The sequence below is a fragment of the Narcine bancroftii genome, chromosome 9 (assembly GCF_036971445.1).
Source record: "Narcine bancroftii isolate sNarBan1 chromosome 9, sNarBan1.hap1, whole genome shotgun sequence".
Lineage (NCBI taxonomy): Eukaryota > Metazoa > Chordata > Chondrichthyes > Torpediniformes > Narcinidae > Narcine > Narcine bancroftii.
Window position 1 is genome coordinate 59,317,262 of NC_091477.1, and position 20,717 is coordinate 59,337,978.

Genomic DNA, 20,717 nt, shown 5'->3' on the forward strand with positions numbered 1-20,717 from the left:
TTTCCACCACTATCCAACCATGCCTTTGGTCTCTGCACAATAATCACCTTCCCCACCCCATCTCTGATTTAGCCCCATGCATCCAACTGATCGTCATACCTAACCCATCTGTGGTTGTATTCCTGATTGCCACCATCATACTTTTAATCATACATCTCATTCCTCTTTGCTACCCCAGCTGTCCATCCATCTGATTCCTCCTTTTGAAGTTACTAAGACAGAGTTGACTGCTAACGTGGTCATGTCCTTCAGGAAGGAGAGGCCATGCTCATTATCTGCAGATTCATCATCCTGCTTGACCTGAGAAAAAAGATGCTAGTTTACTCCTGATGGGTTGAATGGTCTGTTTCCATGCAAATTCCTATTTTAGCCTAATTTGTTTTTAAAAAAATCTGTGCAGGAAATGCATAAATGCAATATTTGTACAATTTTGATGTATGGCCAAAAAATGATTGGGTAGCCCTCTCATGTAACTGTGTTAAGCAATGACTCACTTTATGAAATAGCTTTCTCCTGGTTCAGTAATTTACCCCTGGGAGAGTTAAATTCCTATGATAATATTATCATAATTTCTGGAGCCTTTTACTTGCCCAAACAACATTATCTATGCATCTTGGGAAGCAGTCAAATAGCTGACAGTATTACTCAAGGACTTTGATATTAATGCTTGCCGATATTTCTTCAGCTTTTCCCTCCTGCTGTGTTCATTGAAATACAACATGTGTGTAATCTGTTAAATCTGGAAGTTATCTGCCACTGTTAGCACCATCTCCTGTTCATTTAAAGATTGCAGCTGTCTTTTTTATTGGCCTTGTATACCTACAACCAATGTTTGTCCCTGCTCCTACTTCTATCAGTAATTTCCGCCCGGTTAAAGAAAGATAAAGTTGTACCGATCTCTGAAGTAGTCTTATCACAGTAGCATTAACTTTATTCACGAGAACACATTATCTGCTCTCTCTCCTTTCTATTTTTCATTTTTAAAAGTAATTATTTTCATTTGCTTGCATCAGAATGTCATTAAGGTTTTCTGAAGGTGGCTTTGCTAGTTGTGTCGCTTCAGTCAGTGAGTGAAGAAGAAATTTGGGGGCCATCAGACATGAAGTACTGCCTGTTGTTTGTACATTTCAGCCAAACATATGATAGCAGTAAGGACTGGTAAGTTTAGCATTTAAGTACATAGAACATTTTTTGATCCGACCTGTATAAACCTACTCAACAATCTAAACCTTTCCTACCTCACACCTGTAACCCTCTATTTTTTCTCCTTCCATGTGCCTGTCTGAGTTTTTTTTTAAAAAAAGTCCCTATTCTACCCTCCTCCTCCACCACCCCAGCAATTCATTCCAGACAAACCACCTCTCTGTGTTTTTTAAAAAAACCCTGACAACTCCCCTAAACATCGCCCTGGGAAAATGGTACTGCCTGTCCACCCTAGGCCTCTCATAATCTTATAGACCTCTATTAAGTCATCTCTCTAGAGTAAAGCCCTAGCTCTGTTAACCTTGCCTCATTGTCCAGTCCAGGCAACATCCTGAAAAGTCTCCTTTGCACCCTCTCTAAAGCTTCCTCATCCTTTCTGTAATGAGGTGACCAGAACTGAACACAGCATTTCAAGTGAAGGCTAACCAGAGTTTAATATAGCTGCAATATTATCTCACGACTCTTGAACTCGATCCCCCAACTAATGAAGGCCAAATTACCTACTTAAACCTTCATAACTACTGTCAACCGGAGCAGCCACCTTGAGGGATCTATAGATTTGGTCCTTAATGTCCCTCTGATCTTTCACAGGGTTAAAGATCCTGCCATTAACTACGTACTCCACTGCTCCATGTACTCTTCTGCCACGTAATCCACTGCGCCATGTACTCCATCTGCGACTTCCCTACCAACTCTGTCTATGTTCTATTGTAACCTTTGACAACACTATCTGTAACACCTCCAACCTTCATATCATCTGCAAACTTACTGACCCATCCTTTCATTTCTTCATCTAAATGATTTATAAAATCACCATGATCAGGGGTCCCAGAACAGATTTATGGAAACTCCAGGCAGAATCTATTCCTCTAAAAGTGAAATATTGAAATGAACACAACAATATCTTTAATCTTTCATGAGATTTATTAATAGCACAGATTGAGGACAGATCATGATAACTTTTTAGTGAGTTTGACACAGCTACCCAGTCAGTAATCAGAGCCGAATAATGGATTTGAAACAGTTCTTCACTCTCAGATGTTCACAACAGTTTTAAATTTTTTCTCTATTTCAGCATTTTCAACATTTTATTTTGCTTTTCAATGACTAATCTGGGAATTATTTTGCTTCTGTTTGTACTGGATTGCTTTTTGTTTTTAAACTATGTACATTAATATTTTGTCTTTCATGGTGCATTTTGCTGCCAATCAAGTGTGGTTTTGTGAAATACTGTTGTACCATAAACCTAACCAGTTTGTGCACATTATCAGAGTTAATGATCACACTGTTTAAGCAACCGATTTTGTCTATAAAATAACCGATATAATTTATTGAAATTGAACATTTACTTGTCTTTTCTTCACGATCTTTTGATTATTTTCTCCTTCTCCCTTCCCAAGTTCCCTCTTTTATTTCTGTAAAATAGAAAGAGTAAAACAAATGAGTGCCATTTTCTTTGCTGCTTTTATATCTGACTGGCCAGACATGCTACTTATGGATAGACTGTCTTCCCTTGGATAGTCACTATAAGTGGAGGTTAATGTCTCACATGAGGCGGTAGATGTCGTCACACTTTGTACTGAGAAAGTGAACCATTTTTAAGGGGACAGGGAAGTGAAGTACCATATCAAGTTGGTTGCTGTTGCTCTACTGATAAATGTATTGGGTTACATGATCTGCTCCTTAAGTAAATATAGGATTATTATGGCAAAGAGATACTGGAAAGAGACCTATTCTTGGGAAATGTTTCCTTGGACATATTTGATGAAAACTTTTATGATAATAACACCACTGTTCTTGAAACAGAATTGGCATTTCAGCTGAAATCTTATTCTTCTGATTTGAGTTGGTCTTAAAACTGCATAACATTATTACTGTACCTTGTCAAGAGCATCACTTGATGGTAGATGGTATAATCAGGTGAAGTATTCGATGAGAGAGGCACTGAGTTTACAGAGAACTGATCTTGTATATGCCTCAACTTAACGTGGGTGCTCTCTCCATTGCAAACATTTGGAATATCTGAATGAGGAATTGCAATTTCAAAGCAGCATTCCCCAGATTTTCAGATTTCAGATTTATTGCCAGAGTACGTACATGACATCCCATACAACCCCGAGATTCCTTTTCCTGAGGGCATGGCAGAATTACCACTAATTGAAAGTGCAAAAAATAAACTACACAGCATAAATATGTAGACAAATAAAGAACTGTAAACAGATAACAAATGTAAACAAACTGTACAATACAGAGAGAACAAAAGAAAATTAATAAAGTGCACAAGAGTCCATAAATGAGTCCCTGATTGTTTGTTATTGAGGAGTCTGATGGTGGGGTAGCAGCTGTTCTTGAAGTCTGTCTGTTGTTAAAGTGCACGACTTTCATTCAATTAACATCCATTAAGATGGGTTCTATTTTAGTCTAATGTTCTGTTTATCAGTGCCTATGTCATGATAATTTTTCCCACAAGTCTGTTGAAATTGGGGAATATGCAGGGAAGATGAAAGGGAACAGCTACAATTGGGAATCAAACATTATTAAAGGCTTGGTGCACATCACTCCATGTTCTTCATAGAGCTAACGACATGGTATACTATTGTGCTGGTAGGTATTCTCATGGCAGCTCCATGCCTGGTAAAATGCTTTCTTGTTTCCATCTTTGTTTAAGTGACACCAAGGATCTGCTGTTAGAATTGTTCAAAAAGCTGAGCAATGTATTGGCATTATCTAAATGGGCTTAATTTGGCACTAATTATACAAGACATGAGACTGTCTAGTATTTCTCATTAAGACACCCTATTGTCTTTAAGGGTTTAAGGATGACCGACCACAAGTTAAAGTATTAAGCTACCCACAGTATTGCCGCTATCGGGCCATTCGCAAAAGAATTCAGAAAGCATCAGCCGGGTGTGTGGATGAAGCACAGTTGCTGGCCCTTGGAGGGATCCTCCTGGTGAATAAGAACACGAAGATCCTTTACTGTCGAGAAACGTTTGAACACCCAACGCTTGGTAACAACAAGTCCATTTGTGATGAGTTTGGTGAGTTGTGTATGTTTACTGACTTACTCCTGTGTGACTATGTTTCCTGGGTTCATTGAATTGATAGCTTTTTAAGCCCACGATGAGAGTTGAACTTCTCTGACCAGAAATAGCACTATTCCTGTTGAACTGCACTTGAAAGAGAGGACTTCACAGTTTGGAGCCTTAGCAGGGTGTCTGGGTGTGAAGAAGGAGTAGGAAATGGGAAAGAAAGCTGTTCCAGTCTGTGCAATTGATCATTCTCATTTTTTGCCCTTCAATTGTCGCCCAGATCATTGACCTCTCAGGACAAAACAAATTCTCTTGTTGACACTGCTGAAGAGTGTCAGGAAATGAGTTACAGTACACGTTTCTGTCAGTTGTTGGCAACACTTTTGGCTTTCGCCACATTGGTGGACATTTCATGCATCTAACATTATTTCTAGTGAGCCTAGACATGGTAGGTAAAGTGGCTCTGTCTGTGTTTTTGGCCAGTACATTAAAATGTTCAATCGATGCATAAAGGGAGATCTTATCTCTAAAAATGACATTTGTAATGAAAACTTTAATGAGTGGAATTTCCATTGCGCTTATGGCAGGATCAAACAAATCAATGATATCTTTTGGAGTTTCCACAGTTCTTTCATTGAGCCGGATACATGCTTTGGAAATGTGCCCCATTGCCATTGCCCAATGTAGCAATGAAAAAAAAACTGCCAGTGTAAGCCTCCTGTGGTTCTATACTTGACTAACCGACTTTGTCTTTTTCAGCACCTCGTATTTTGACGCGTTCTTTAGCTGGGAGAGTGGTGCGGACGAGGCTACAAATTACTTCGCGGCCCCAGGCCCTCACATTGCTCCATTATCAACTGACAGGGGGTAAGATTATCACCTTGGTCAGGTAGACAGTTTGCCATTTCACTTTCTTCTCGGGTATGTGCAATGCTTCATCTGCACATGACATTTTTGTTATATGAAATAGAAATATGAAATAGCGATATGAAATAGAAATCAATGAGTATAAAATGTATCCAGCATACCCAAGGCACTTTTACTGGTAGTGGAAGATGCCCTTAGCCCACTGAACTTCTACTGTGACTGAGGGAACCACATATGATCTATTTCCCTACCAGCAATGATTTTTGGCAGAACTATGATGCAATATAATTTGATTCAGGGATCTTGTGCTGTTCACTTTGCTCTTCTTCCTCTCCCTTGAAGGCAAGGAAAATGATCTATTCAGAATTGCAATGAACTATGGAACGACAGTAACTTTTGTAGAGCAGCTCCCAAATGCTCAACATTTCACTTGACCAATTGCTCAACAATATTTTCCTTGAAGGTTCATGATGTGAGGAAAGGATTTTAAAGATGAAAGAGATGTTCCCAGTGTGGGGCCTCAGAGTGAAGAAACAAGAGGTCTGATGTAGAGGTTTCAGAACTGGAATGGTAATCAAGAATGGAACACTGCAAAACTGGATTTCTCTTGTTCTTGTAGTTGCCCACAACTGATTGCTGCAGGGAGATTCTTGCTAATCTCCCTAAATTGGCTTGAAATCAGGTGTTTATTACTGGTACAGATTTGAATCTGTCGTGCTGTGTGTTTGTACCATTTCTAGATTGAACTATCAACAACCACTGAAGGACTTGTTCCTTGACAAGATTCATCCAGTTGCTGCCATTCCTTCCTCCACAATCTATCCTAATTAGTAGTGAGAATGGAGCAGGAGTTGAGATGAGCTCCATAGAAGCCTGATGACAGTTAGAATCATGGAATTATTACAGCAGAGAGGAAGCTAAGTGTGAGAAGGGATGTGTTGAGGTATGAAGTGCTGCTGTTGAGGGCTTTGGTGAAGCTTAGTCTTTGTTGAGGAGGGCAAGTGGCGTCAAAGTCATGGAAGTGATGGCCTGTTGGATGGGATTGGTCTGCTCCTCCTCTGGGAGTCTGATGTCCCTGACGGCGATGTCCACAGGAAGTCTATCTAACTGCACCTCCTTTCAGACCACATGCACAATAGGAGCAAAACAGGAGAGGAAGGTGTAGATTGCTGCTGCACCTGTTCCCATCTCAAATAAATATACTGCTTTGGATTCTGTTGGGGGATGGCTTGTCAGGAGAAAATGGCAGCTGCAGCCAGATCAGGGCCACTGTGACCAACCCTGATGCCCAGCAGGACAACAGTAAGGATAAGATACTCAGTAATTTAGGGAACAGACAGGAATTTTGAGGCCACTAACAAGATGGTACATTGCTCCCAGTTGCCAGGAGCTAACAGAGCATCGTCAGTGGGGGAGTGGAACACCCAAAAGGATTGTACACATTGGTACCAATTATATAGGTTGATATGAGGGCAAAGGTTAAAACACGGACCTCAAGGTTAGTAAGGTCTGGATTATCCCCGGTGCTATGTGCTGGTGAGAGAAGGAACGGAAGAGGGCAGATGAATCCTTGGCTGAGGAGCTAGTACAGGAGGGAAGGATTCAGGTTGTTAGATCATTGGGGTCTCTTGTGGGGCAGAGGTGAACCTGAACAAGAGGGCATAGTGTCATCAGAACTTAAGGGAGACCAATTTCCCAGCAGAAAGGTTTGGTAGTGTTACTTGGGAGGGTTTAAACTAGTTTGGTAATGAAGTGAAAGATGAGAAAATTTAAGTACATATAGAAATTGAAGCAAGAAATTCCAGTTGGGAACTTCAGGGAACAAGGAAGTTCTCATAGACTTAACTGCTTATTTTAATGCAAGTAACCTGACAGATAAGGCAAATGATTTCAGGGCAAGGATAGGTACATGTGACTGGGATATTATAGTTGTTCCAGAACATGGTATATGCTTAGGAAACTCAAGTTCTGGGATACAGATTCTATATAGACAGATAGAACATTACAGCACACACAGACCCTTTGGCCCTTGATGTGGTGCTGATCCAAATACTCCTTCAAAAAATGTACTAAATCCTCCCCATCCCATAACCCTCTATTTTTCTTTCATCCGTCTAAGAGTCTCTTACATGCCCCTAATGTTTCAGCCTCCCCCACAATTCCTGGCAAGGCATTCCAGGCATCCACAACTCTCTGCATTTAAAAAAAAAACTCACCCTTGATGTCTCCCTAAACTTTCTTCCCTTAACTTTGTACACATGTCCTCTGGTGTTTGCTGACCCTACCCAGGAAAACAGGTGCTGGTTGTCCTCCCTATCTATGCCTCTCATAATCTTATAGATCTCTATTAAGTATCCTCTCATCCTTCTGCGCACCAAAGTGAAATGTCCCAGCTCTGCCAACTTGTTTCCAATCCAGGCAACATCCTAGTAAATCTCCTCTGCACCCTTTCCACAGCTTCCTATAATGAGGTGACCAGAACTGAACACAGTACTCTAAATGTTGTCTCACCAGAGAGTTGTAGAGTTGCAACATGACCTCTTATTACATGCTCCCAGTTCATTTTCATTTGGGTGGGACTGTCAGTTTAAGAGAACAAATCAAGCTCAAATCCCTGGAAGCTTTGGGGATTGAATGTGGGTTGACATGCTGGGGACAGCATGTATTCAAATTCACTAGTTCTGAAGAGATAGGAAGGCCCTGGAACACAGGTACATACAGTAAAACCTCGTTAGAATGTGGTAGTTGGGGTCGAAGATTTCATACATTACAGCCGAGAAGCAGGAAAACAGAATACTGTGACTCAAACCATATAATAGGATCTTTAAATTCCACATATTAACATACACATCTTGTAAATCTCATAAGAGTCCACTTTTGAGTTTGTGGCTGTTAGCCTGGCATCCTAAAATCAATGTTTGGGATCCACAGACATCCGCGCTATAAGCAAATCCGCGGATTAACGAATCGGGTTCTAAGAAGCAGTACACTGTTTGATCGAGGGCATTTTAAGGAGGGAGCACAGGAGCAGCAGCCCTTTGAGGAATACTGCGCTGTCGTGGCCTCGAATGGCCAAAGGAAAGGCCACTTCTGAAGGGAAATGGTTTAAGCCCCATTGTGATGGCCATTTCAGCTGGACCATGAAAGGGTTCTGGAAGCTTTGTGAAAGCCACTTGCTTTGTTTGCCCTCGCTATGGGGACAGAGAGAGTGGGACAGATTGGGAGAGTGTGGGTATGGAGCCCAGGGCAGGGGAATGCTCCCCTGGTAGGATGTGGATTGTTAGGGAAGTCGGGAGTTTTCCTGATGGCTACAAATTCTAGTTCCATCCAGCTGCCGCTCCTGTCAAGCCTTGTTAAGGCTTTAGAGCAGGAGTTGGAGAAACTCCAGAGCATTCGGGAGGAAGAAGGTGTGATAGATAGGAGTTACAGGGGCACTATTTCAGCAAAGAGACAGGAAGAGGGTAGTTGGGTAGCAGTTAGAAGAGAGAACAGACAGGGAGACCAGGGCCCCCCACTGGGCGTCTCCCTGAAAAACAAGTATACCGTTTGGACAATGTTGAGGGAGACGACCTTCTGGGTACAAGCCATGACCAGTGCTGGATTAACGTAGTGGCAAAAGTAGCATTTGTTACAGGCCCTGTATTTTCAAGAGCCCCACGCTAATTGCTTGCTCTATTACTGTAGTTCAGCACTGCCTTCAACTGTTATGAATGACTGGGTGTTTAAGATGCACAACTTTAGCCAACGATCACCTTTGACCGAGGTTATTAACGCAGTTATTAACGGGAATGTGGTATCTATGTGATATATATATACGATAGAGTTCACAACATTCTTAGGTGGGAGGGTGCTCAGCAGATGTCGTGGTCCATGTTGGGACCAATGAAATAGGTAGGAAAGGCGAGGAGGTCCTGCAAAGAGAGATCTGGAGTTAGGTGGTAGGCAGAAGAAGGGGACCTCCAGGGTAGTGACCTCAAGATTGCTTCCTGTGCCACATTCTGCAGAGTTTAGAAATAGGAGGGTAAGTCAGCTCAACACGTATAAACCAAATAACTATATGACAATTACAGCATCGAAAGAGGCTAGTTCAGCTCTTCTAGTCCATGCCAAACACCTACTTCCATCTAGTCCCATTGACCCGCACCCAGCCTATAACCTTCCATACCTCTCTTGTCCATATACTTATCCAACTTTTACTTAAATATTAAAATTGAGCCCATATCTACCATTTTGGCCAGAAGCTCATTCCATACCCCCACCACCCTCTGCGTGAAGAAATTCCCCCTCATGTTTCTCCTATACTTTACCTCCTTCAATTTCAGTCCATGTCCTCTTGTTTGAATCTCCCCCACTCTCAATGGAAAAAGCCTGTCTACATTGACTCTATCTGTCCCCCTCATAATTTAAAATAACTTCATCAAATCACCCCTCAATCTTCTACACTCCAGGGAATAAACTCCCAGCCTGTTTAACCTTTTCCTGTAACTCAAACCTGAAACCCAGGCAACATTCTTGTAAATCTCCTCTGCACTCTCTCTATTCTGTTTATATCCTTCCTATAATTTGGTCACTAAAACTGCACACAATATTCCAAACTTGGCCTCACCAATGCCTTATACAACTTTAACATGACATCCCAACTCCTGTACTCAATACTCTGATTTATGTAGGCCAACATAGCAAAAGCTTTCTTCACCACCCTATCGACATGTGACTCCACTTTCAGGAAATTATGTAGCTTCAAAAACCTTCCTCACTGTTCATACCACCACCAATTTTAGTATCATCTGCATACTTACTAATCCAATTTACACCCTATCATCTAGATCATTAATATATATGGCAAACAACAATGGACAGTACAGATCCCTGAGGCACTCCACTAGTCACTGGCCTCCAAACTGACAAACAATTTTCCACACCACTACTCTTTGACATCTCACTACTTCAACATTAATACCTAATGCTTCCACCTTCCTTATTAACCTTTTATGGGGAACCTTATCAAAAGCCTTACTAAAGTCCAAATAGTCAATAACCACAGTCTTCCTTTCAACCTTCTTAGTAACCTCCTCAAAAAATTCTATAAAATTTGTTCAACACACAAACCATGTTGACTATTCTGAATCAGAACCCGTCTATCCAAATAATTACATATTCCATCTCTAAGAACACTCTCCATTAATTTACCTACCACCAACGTCAGACTCACAGGCCTATAATTTCCCAGTTTATTTTAGAGCCTTTTTTATACAGTGGAACAACATGAGCTACCCTCCAATCCCTCCAGCACCTCCCCCATGGCTGGGGTCATGGTGGAGGAGGGAGGGCTTCCGGTTTCATAAATCAATGGGCTCTATTCTAGGGAATGAGGGACCTGTACTGACAGGACAGATGGCATCTGAACTGAAAGGGGATAAATATCCTTGTGGGTAGGCTTGTTAATTTGGTCCCAATGGGTTAAACTGGATTTGCAGGGGGAGGGGAACCAGAGTGTTAGAGCAGTTAGTGAAGTGGAGGAGGATAAAGGTCATGCGAGGACTGCAAGGACAGAAATGAAAGGTTTGTACGTGATTAAAAAATTTTCTTGGGTGTATTTATTTTAATGCAAGGAATATTGTTAGACAGGCTGACAAACATAGGGCATGGATTGACATGTGAGATTACAGCATTATTGCTACAAGTGAGATTTGATTGCAAGAGGGGTAGGACTAGCAATGTAATGTTCTGGTGTTTCGTTGCTTCAGACATGATAGAGGGGGAGGGATGAAAGGGGGAGGAGAGGCAATGCTAGTCAGGGAAAATATCACAGCTATACTTAAACAGGACAGCCCAGAGGGTTTGTCCACAGAGGCCATATGGGTAGAGTTGAGGACTGGGAAAGGTGTGACCACACTGATAGGGTTGTATTATAGACAACCCAATAGTCAGAGAGAATTGGAGGAACAAATCTGTAGAGATACCAGACCGAAGTTTAAAGGAGAAAGTTGTGATAGTAGGAGATTTTAACTTCCAAAATATTGACTGGGGCTCCCATACTGTAAAAAGGCTGGATGGGTTGGAGTTTGTGAAATGAGTTCAGGAAAGTTTTCTAAATTAATACATAGAGATACCGATGAGAGAGGATGCAATACTTAATCTCCTATTGGGGAACCAGAAGGTCAGGTGACAGATGTGTGTCTAGCTGAACATTTAGGGACAAGTCACCATAATGTCATTACTTTCAAGTTAATTATGGAAAAGGATAAGTCTGGTCCTTGAGTTAAGATTCTAAATTGGATCTTAAGAGAGAGTGCAGAGGAGATTTACAAGAATGTTGCCTGGGTTTCAGGTTTGAGTTACAGGGAAAGGCCAATTTTGTGGAAATGAGAAAGGATCGAGGAAGAGTGGATTGGGATAAATTTTTTCTGGCAAGAATGTGTTCAGTAAGTGGAAGGCCTTCAAAAACGAAATTTTGAGAGTGTAGGGTTTGCGTGTTCCTCTCAGGATTAAAGGTAAAAAAAAGTTTCCAGGCATAGGGAACCCTGGTTTTCAAGGGATATTGGGTATCTGGTAAAGAGGAAGAGAGAGATGTATAGCAGGTAGAAGCAACAAGGAGCAAATGAGAAGAAAATGTAAGAAAATATTTCAGGAGGAAATCTGGAAGGGAAAAAGGAGACATGAAGTTGCTCTGGCAAATAATGTGACTGTAAAGCTGAAGGGGTTCTACAAGTATATTAAGTGTAAAAGGGCCAAAATTGATCCCCTAGAGTAGGGATTCCCAAAGTGGGCACTGCTGCCCCCACTATGGGCAGTAGAAAGATCCAAGGGGGCACTGAGGAAAAAGGGGTCTTCCAAACCTTCAATCTTTTTATTATTCAGTCCACTGAAAAGTTTAATGAAGAGGCTGGTGCTGTAATTTTCTGGCCAGACTCGGGGTGGCCGTAGTGAGCAAAATAAATGGCAACAAGGCGTTCTTACGAGAGCTGTCTCAGTGGCTACCATGTTGTACTGGCGTTACCGCCCCCGTCTCAGCGCCACCACTAACCTCCTCTCTCTCAATGCCAGCACTAACCACTTGTTCCGTGCACGGTTTCAAAACTTCAAAGGAAATGGACCAAATACAATTTTTCTCATCCAAAATATTTCAGTAACAATTGGGTCTGGAGCAGTGATTCTCAACCTTCCATTCCCATTCACATCCCACCTTAAGCAACCCCTTACTAATCACAGAGCACCGATGGCAAAGGAATTACTTAAGGTGGAATGTGAGTGGAAAGAAAAAGATTGAGAACCATTTGTCTAGGGGGAACATGAGGGGAAAGTTCTTCACTAAGGCAGTGGTTGGAGTGTCAAATGAGGTGCCATCTGATGTGGTGAATGTGGGCTCGATCTTGAGTTTTCAAAATAAATTGAATAGATACATGGATGGGAGAGGTCTGGAGGGTTATGGAGTGAGAGCATGTCAATGGGATTAGCGCAGGGGTGTCAAACTCAAATTCACGGAGGGCCAAAATTAAAAACTTGGACTAAGTCGAGGGCCGAACTAAATATTTATTGAAAATTTTCAACAACATCTGCATGTTTTCTCTTCTTTCAACATATGTAATGTAAAACTTTAGGATATAACTTTAGGAGGATAATGTTACAGGTCAGGAGTAGGTAGCTCAAGTTCACCCTTTGCTTGACCTGAGGGAAACATATTTGGTCCCTGTGGAGATGTAGTCAGCATTCACAGGCTGTCCATTTTGGCCTGCATCAGGACTCTGCATTTCCTGCTCACTCCTCAGGCTCTAGGCCTCTATTCACCCTCGACCCACCATCCCTCTACCCAACCTCTACTCACCCCTCACTCCACTCGCTCTGCCTCTACCCACCCCATCCTATACACGCCTCTCTACTGCCTCTCCCCTCAACCTGTTCCTCCCTCTACCCGTCTCTCACCCTCTAATCATCCCTCCCCTACTCGCCCTGCCCCTCCCCTTTTACCTCTTCCCTATCCACCCCTCCTTCTACTCATCCCTCCCTCTAACTGCCCCTCGCACCACCATAACTTCCCCTGCCCATTACTCCTCACCTACACCCTTTGCCCACCCCTGCTTACCCACCCACTCAGGCCCAGCACGCTGCCGATCAGCCTTTACGGAACAGCGGTGGCCGTGCGCAGCCTGCCATGTCCGTCGCGCCGACAGGAAATCACAGGCGCTTGCCAATCCGCCGCACCGCTCGACAGGTGGGAGAAGTGACTGGTTGTGCGGGGAGCCTTCCAACTGGCTTGCCAGCTGATGACATCAACAGACTTCTCATGTTACAATTTTGTTTTTCCCGTTCTCAAAGTTTGCACGGTCAACCTGCAACACTCTTGCTCCCTCCGTGTCCAGTGGATCTGATGCCCGGGTGTTGTTAGGATTCCCAGCAGAAGGTTTGTGGAAGTTTACCATCCTGGATTCCTTTTTGAGAATATTCTGGCCATCTTTTAAGGGGGGTGGTTTTAGGGGGAAGGGGATAGTTAGGGGGTGGGGAAGGATGTGCAATGAAGGGGGAGGATGGTGGGGGTGACATTACCAAAAAACAGCATCGGCTCTCGCTGCAGGGCGGGCCACCTCTAATACATTTTTGAAATGATCTTGCGGGCCAATATAATTATTTGGCCCGCGGGCCAGAGTTTGACATGTGTGGATTAGCGAAATAGTGGTCTGTGCAGATTGGAAGGGCTGAATTGCCTGTTTTCGGTGCTGTAGCGTTCTGTGAGTTTGCCCCACCATTATAATCATGAGCTGATCCATCCTCCCACTCAGCCCCATTCCCCAGCCTTCTCTCTTAACCCTTGATGCCCTGACTAATCAAATACCTGTCACACTCTACCTTAAATGCACCCAATCTCCTCGCTTCCACAGCCGCTTGTAGCAACAAGTTCCACAAACTAACGACCCTCTGGTGAAATAAATTTTTCCGCACCTCTGATTTGATGCCTTTATATTCTGAAATTATGTCCTATTGTCCTACAATATATGGGATTGATTGAATCATATTATGAAAAATAAACAGAAATATTTTCCTGCCTTTTCTTTCCCATGGAATGCATGTTTCTCTACACCATTTCCTGAGATTTCTTTATTGTTTGTTGTATCATCATTCAGTCTCCAGTCCTTATGATTGAACCAAAAAGGTATAGCAGGAAACAACATCTCAGCTCCATGAAATGGAGTAATGTTGAAATTATGCCATCCTGGTAGCACTGCTGTCGGGCAGTTTCCACACAGCACTTCACTCAAATGGCTGGGTTCAAGCCCTTAACTCCTGTTCTTGTCCTCCTGATATTGTTCATTTGATTGAGGTGGACCTAATGGGATTATGTTCAAGAGTCTTGAGATCAAGTTAGCAGAGTTAGACACAAGATTGTGGAGCAGAACATTTCTCATTGACCATGGTATAAAATCTAACTTGCATGGATTTATTAGTGCAGGCCCAGGGATGCAACATAGAAAATCCAGGAACAATCAGAACAGAATGTACTGTTTGATTAGGTTTGGCCAGGCCTGCATTTAACAACATATAATGCAGACAAAGTGCTTCTAAACTCTACTCCCAACTACTCCATCAACCCCCTTTGTCTTCTTTTCCTCAGCTCTCCACTGCTCTCCCTCTATTCCCAGAGTCATCCCTCCTCCCTCTGCTTGCTGCTGTGTCCTCCCTCCCTTATCCAGCTATTACCTCCTGCCTGTGGGACTGTGTTCCGCCCCTGCCCCTCCCCCCACCATTTTGTTTGTGCACCTGGCGACATTTTTCCATATCTTGGTTCACACTTGAAACTTTGGTTATGCATCTTTATCTTTACTACATAAAGTAACACTGTTTGGATCTGCTGAGTTTCTCCAGTATGTGTTTTTACTTCAACCACAGTGTTTGCAAACTTTTGTACTTTATTTCTCCCCTTACTCAATCTCTCTGCCACAATCTCAGGAGACAAACACTTTACAGATTTTTTTTAGACATACAGAACGGTAACCGAGTCTTTGCCACCCAATTTACAGCCAATTAACCTACACCCCCGGTACGTTTCAAATGGTGGGAGGAAACTGGAGCCCCCAGAGAAAACCCACTCAGACACGGGGAGAACGCACAAATTCCTTACTGACAGCACGAGATTTGAATCCCAGTCACTGGCGCTGAAACAGTGTTGTGCTGACTATGATGTTAACTCTATCTCCTTTTTATCTTTTATAAACCTACCAACTTCCTCTTCATATCCTGTTTCCTGTAAGATGCCCATTCCTTTCTTACCATTCCTCTGCCTCATTGGCTCGCAGGATGAGGTCTTTCATTCCAGAACATTCTCCTCCTTCAATTGCCATCAACTCAGCCTTAACTGCATCTCTACACAGGAGAGACTGGGACAACATTTCATTAAGTACCTTTGCTCTGCCTGCTGCAACAGGCAATCATTTTAATTCCACACCCCTTTCCCACACCAACATGTCTGCCCATGGCTCTGTGCACTGCCAAACCGAGACTATCTGCAAACTGGAAGAATTCCTTCCAGGCATCCTCAAACCAGACCTCTGATTTCTGTAAAATCCTTCCCTTTTTCCTCTCCTTTATCAAGCAGCCCGAGGTGAACAAAGGTTGGGTGCATTCCAGCATTGGCAGCTGAGAGCAGGGCTGGCATGCTGAAGTAGTGGCAGGAGTAAGGGGAAGGCACAGAGCTGAAGCAGGTGCATTGTCCCAGGAGCAGTGAGCAAGTTTGTCTTCTGCTCCTCAGAGGATGTCAATTTAATTTTTTTGGAAACTTTGAATTTAAAAAAAAATTAAGACATTGAGTGCGGTAACAGGCCCTTTTGGCCTGTGAGCCCATGCAACCCAATAGTTAATACTATTTAGTCTAAAACTGTCCTTTGTCATCATAACATCTCTTCAGCTTGTTTGCTGCTCTTGGGACAGTGTTCCTGCTGCAGCTCTTGTTCATGCCTGGCATCCAGCCCAGCCCTCCGCTGCCAATACTGGGATGCACAGATCTTGCCCTACGGTTGCTTGAGAAGGCTTTCTGCTGCCCATCTGTCTGCAGTCTTCTGCATTGAAAGATGGTAGACGCGAAGGTGAAAATGCTTTGGAGAACTGGGACTAACAAAGGCCGAGCAATAAGAGAATGCGCTTGTGTGATTAGTTTGTCAACTATATGGATGGTTCGATTTTAATTTGTGGTATCCATTTAAAATATTTACTTGGTGCTTTTTTTTGCATTATTGGCAAGTGGGCAACATGGTCAGTGGCTGTAGGAAGTGAGGCTGTTGGTCACTGTGGCTGCATTAATAGGTATTGCATTGCAGTCACGTCAGCCCTGACAGCCAGGATAAAACGCTCGCTCTTTTCCTGGTCTTCTTCCCACTCTTCCTCCTCCTCTTGCTCATTCCATTTCGTTCATCACCACAGATCTGGCTGCCCCATTGACCTCTTCCACATTGACAGCTGCACAGCACTTCCTGAGGGGTCTGCGCTGCCATGATGAGAGAACAGGTTACTGGAATACGGAAGTAAGGCTTCTGCAGCTTGTTGCCAGCAGGTAGTCTTTGCGAATGAGTGGAGAGATGATGCAGATACGCCCAAGTACTGAGGCATCATGAACCCTGCCAGGAACCTGGCATCAAATATGGCCCATATTTGAAGTGATAAATTTTGGCTGGGAGTGCAGCTTTCAGGAAAGCTTTGATATTCTGTTGAACACTGGGCCCAGAGAATTGTGCAGTTGGGCTGGTCTTTGACACACCATTTCTCACGGTTGTGGAGGAGAGATGACACTACCGGAGGGAGAGTTTCTGAGATGGGATGTTGTGGAGAGCATCACAACCCTCTGACTATCAGTGAAAGGGTTGACAGGATCGCTGGAGCCAAAGGGGGCATTGGATCATTGTCACAGGTGGTGGGAAGAAAACCAGGAGGAGCTAAGGGAGAGACCATTGGGAAGATGATGAAAATTTCTGAGGGAATTGGGCAGGTTTATGAGTGGTGTTGGTCTGATGATCAGGGTGGTGGAAATGAGGGTGGGTTCAGTGATTGATTGAAGATGATGTAGGAGAAGTTCACCAGTTGAAGACAGAGGAGAAGTTAAGTGGCCAAGGATTGAAAAAGGAGAGACTCAGCAGATAGCAACTGATCGAGTTCAACAGTTGAAGGGCAATCGAGGTCAGGTGATCCAAGCATCACTATGAGGGAGTGGTCATTGTTGAAGTGGGCTGAGTCAGGGCTCAAGGGGCTTCGGTGAATTGAGGCTGAGGTGGTGCAGGAATGGAAGTAAGAAAGGGTCACCCTTTCTTACCAAGGAACAAAAAACATTCAGCAGGGAGACACAGGTAAGGGTGGGTGTTAGATATTATATATTTTTCCTCTCGTCATAGTGGCATTGAGAGCCAAGGTTGGGAATGCTACTCTTGCAGCATTTGGGTCATCAGGAAAGACAGCAGTATCCCTGATGACTTCATCTGCGAGAAGTGCATTCAGCTGCAGGCCCTGACATGCCGAGTTAAGGAATTAGTGCTGGAGTTGGATGAACTCCGGATTATTCAGGATGCAGAGGGGTTATAGACAGGAGTTACAGGGATACTATCACACCTAGGAGGCAGGAGGAGGGTAGATGGGTCACAGTTATGAGAGGGAAAGGGAACAGGCAGGCAGTGCAGGGCAGCCATGTGGCTATTCCTCTCAATAACCATTTTGGATACTGTTGGGATAGGGGGAACTTGCCAGGGACGACAACAGTGGTCAGGTCTCAGGCATGGAGTCTGGTCCTGCGATTAAGAAAGGAAGGGAGAAGAGGTGAGCTGTAATGATTGGGGGGGGGGGGGGGGGTTCCATAGTTAGAGACAGAGAAGAGGTTTTGTGAAAGAGATCGAGTATCCCAGATGGAATGTTGCCTCCCTGGTCCCAGGGTCCAGGATATCTCAGATCAAGTTCACAGCATTCTAAGGAGGGAGAGTTAGCAGCCAGATGTTGCGATCCATGTAGGGACCAATGACGTGGGTTGGAAGGGTGAGGAGGACCTGCAAGGAGAGTTCAGGGAATTGGCCACTCGGTTGAAGGACAAGACTTCCAGGATTGTGAACTCAGGAATGTAACCTGAAGTTAGAAACAGGAGAATAATGCAGCTTATGGCTAGAGACATGGTGCAGGAGGTAGGGTTTCAGGTTTCTGGATCATTGTGCTCTCTCCCAGGGAATGTGGGACCTGTTCTGACGTGATGGTTTGCACCTGAACTGAAGTGGGACTAACATCCTTGCAGGAAGATTTGCTAGTGGATTTTCAGGGGGATGGGAACCAGCATGTCAGAGCAGATAGAGGAGTGGGAACCAGCATGTCAGAGCAGATAGAGGAATGGGAACCAGTGTGTCAGAGCAGATAGTGGAGTGGAGGAGGGAAAAGATGATATGAAAATTGCTTACACCGTTAGAAGTCAACGAGTTGAACATGGTGGAAATGTTCTCAGGTGCACCTATTTCAATGTAGGAAAGGCAGTTAAGCTTAAAGCATGGACCAGATCGTGGAATTATAACATGTGGGCTTGAGTGAAACTTAGTTGCAGGACTGGCAGCTCAGTGTTCCAGGGTTCCGTTGTTTTAGGTGCGATACAACGGGGGTGGGGGGGGGGATGAACCGGGGAGAAGTGGAATTGCTCGTCAGTGAAAATATCACAGCTGTGCTTAGCCAGGACAGACCAGAGGCCTCGTCTGCTGAGGCTATATGGGTGGAGCTGAGGAACAGGAAAGGTATGTATTATAGACTAACCAATGGTCAATGAGAATTGGAGGAGCAAATCTGTAAAGAGATAGCAGACAGTTGCAGGAAATATAAGGTTGTGATAGTAGATTTTCCACATATTGACTGGGAGTCCCATACTGTAGAAGGGCTGAACGGCTTGGAGTTAATCAAATGTGTTCAGGAAAGTTTTCTAAATCAATATATAGAGGTACCAACCAGAGGATGCAATACTGGATCTCCCATTAGGGAACCAGACAGGTCAGGTGACAGAAGTATGTGTAGGAGAACATTTTGGGTCCAGTGATCATAAAGCATTAGTTTCAAGTTAATTATGGAGAAGGATAGGTCTGGATCTCGGGTTGAGATTCTAAATTGGAGAAAGGCCAATTTTGAGGAAATAAGAAAGAATCTAGAAAGCGTGGATTGGGATAAGTTGTTTTTGGGAAAGGATGTGCGAGGTAAGTGGATGACCTTCAAAGGTGAAATTTTGAGAGTTCGGAGTTTGAATATTCCTGTCAGGATTAAAGGCAAGGTTAGCAGGCATAGGGAACCTTGGTTTTTGAGAGATATTGGGGATCTGGTATGGAAGAAGAGAGAGGTGTACATCAGCTATAGGCAACATGGAGCAAATGGGGCACTTGAGTATTAAAAAAAAACCTCAAGAAAGAAATCAGGAAGGGTAATAAAAACATGAGGTTGCTTTGGCAGAGAAGATTTACTTAGGTGATGCCTGGACTTCAGGAACTGAGTTACAGGGAAAGGTTAAACAGGTTAAGACTTTATTCCCTTGAATGTAGAGAATGAAGGGAGATTTGAATCATGAGGTAGATAGACAGAGTAAATGTATAGGTAGGTTTTTTCACTGAAGGTAGGTGAGATACAAACCGAAGGACATGGGTTAAGATTAAAGGGGAAATGTTTATGGGGAACTTCTTCACACAGAGAGTGGTGGGAGTGTGGAACGAGCTGCCAGATGAAGTAGTGAATGTGGGCTCAATTTTAACATTAGGTACATGGATGGGAGAGGTATGGAGGGCTATGGACTGGATGCTGGTCAGTGGGACTAGGCAAAAAAAATAGTTTGGCAGGGACAATGGGGCCTGTTTCTGTGCTGTAATGTTTTATGGTTCTAAATGATTGTTCAACAGTGACACCGCTATGACAGGCAAAGCATGTCTATGTAAGGCCATGACAAAAGAGCAGTAAAAGGCTATTCAGCCCATCGAGTCTACTCCACCATTTAATCATGCGCTGATCCATTTCCCCACTGCCCAATCCTCCCCATAACCTTTGATGCCCTGGCTAATCAAGAACCTATTAATTTTAAATACACCCAACGACTTGGCCTTCACAACTGCTTGTGGCATCAAATTCTACAGGTTGACCACCCTCTGGTTAAAGAAATTCCAACACATCTCTGTTCTAAGTGGACATCCTTCAATCCTGAAGTTGTGCCCTCTTGTCCTAGTCCTACTCTGTCTTTCAACATTTGTAATGTTTCAATGAGTCAAGTCAAATTAAGTTTATTGTTATCTCAGATATATTGTCTGAGTACATGCATGACATCACATAGAATCCTAAGGTTCTTATTCCTGCCGTCCAAGCAGATTTACCATTTATTGGGAGTACAAAGAAAAACTGTACACAATAAATAATAATCAAATGACCACAGTCAGTATGAATTGGAATCAATGTCGTCTCCTCACTGATTATCAATGTCGTCTCCTCACTGATTATCAATGTCGTCTCCTCACTGATTATCAATGTCGTCTCCTCACTGATTATCAATGCAGGCGCACCCCAAGGATGCATGCTTAGCCCACTGCTCTACTCGTTATACACCCACGTCTGTGTGGCCAGGCACAATTCCAATGCTTTCTACAAATA

At 43.4% G+C, this 20,717-nt stretch overlaps 1 protein-coding gene and 1 long non-coding RNA gene across 2 annotated transcripts in view; one reads left to right on the forward strand and one right to left on the reverse strand.

Annotated features, from left to right (window-relative positions):
- LOC138743686 (AT-rich interactive domain-containing protein 5B) overlaps positions 1-20,717 on the forward strand; it is a 175,532-nt gene that overhangs the window by 76,556 nt on the left and 78,259 nt on the right. Inside the window, exons 4-5 of the mRNA XM_069899278.1 lie at positions 4,014-4,244; positions 4,995-5,102. Of these exons, the coding sequence (XP_069755379.1) occupies positions 4,014-4,244; positions 4,995-5,102 (339 nt within the window). The remainder of the gene's footprint in view (positions 1-4,013; positions 4,245-4,994; positions 5,103-20,717) is intronic.
- Positions 2,143-20,717, reverse strand: part of LOC138743687 (uncharacterized) — a 39,244-nt gene continuing 20,669 nt past the window's right edge. The window contains exon 3 of the long non-coding RNA XR_011345010.1: positions 2,143-2,618. This is a non-coding gene — a long non-coding RNA (uncharacterized lncRNA). The remainder of the gene's footprint in view (positions 2,619-20,717) is intronic.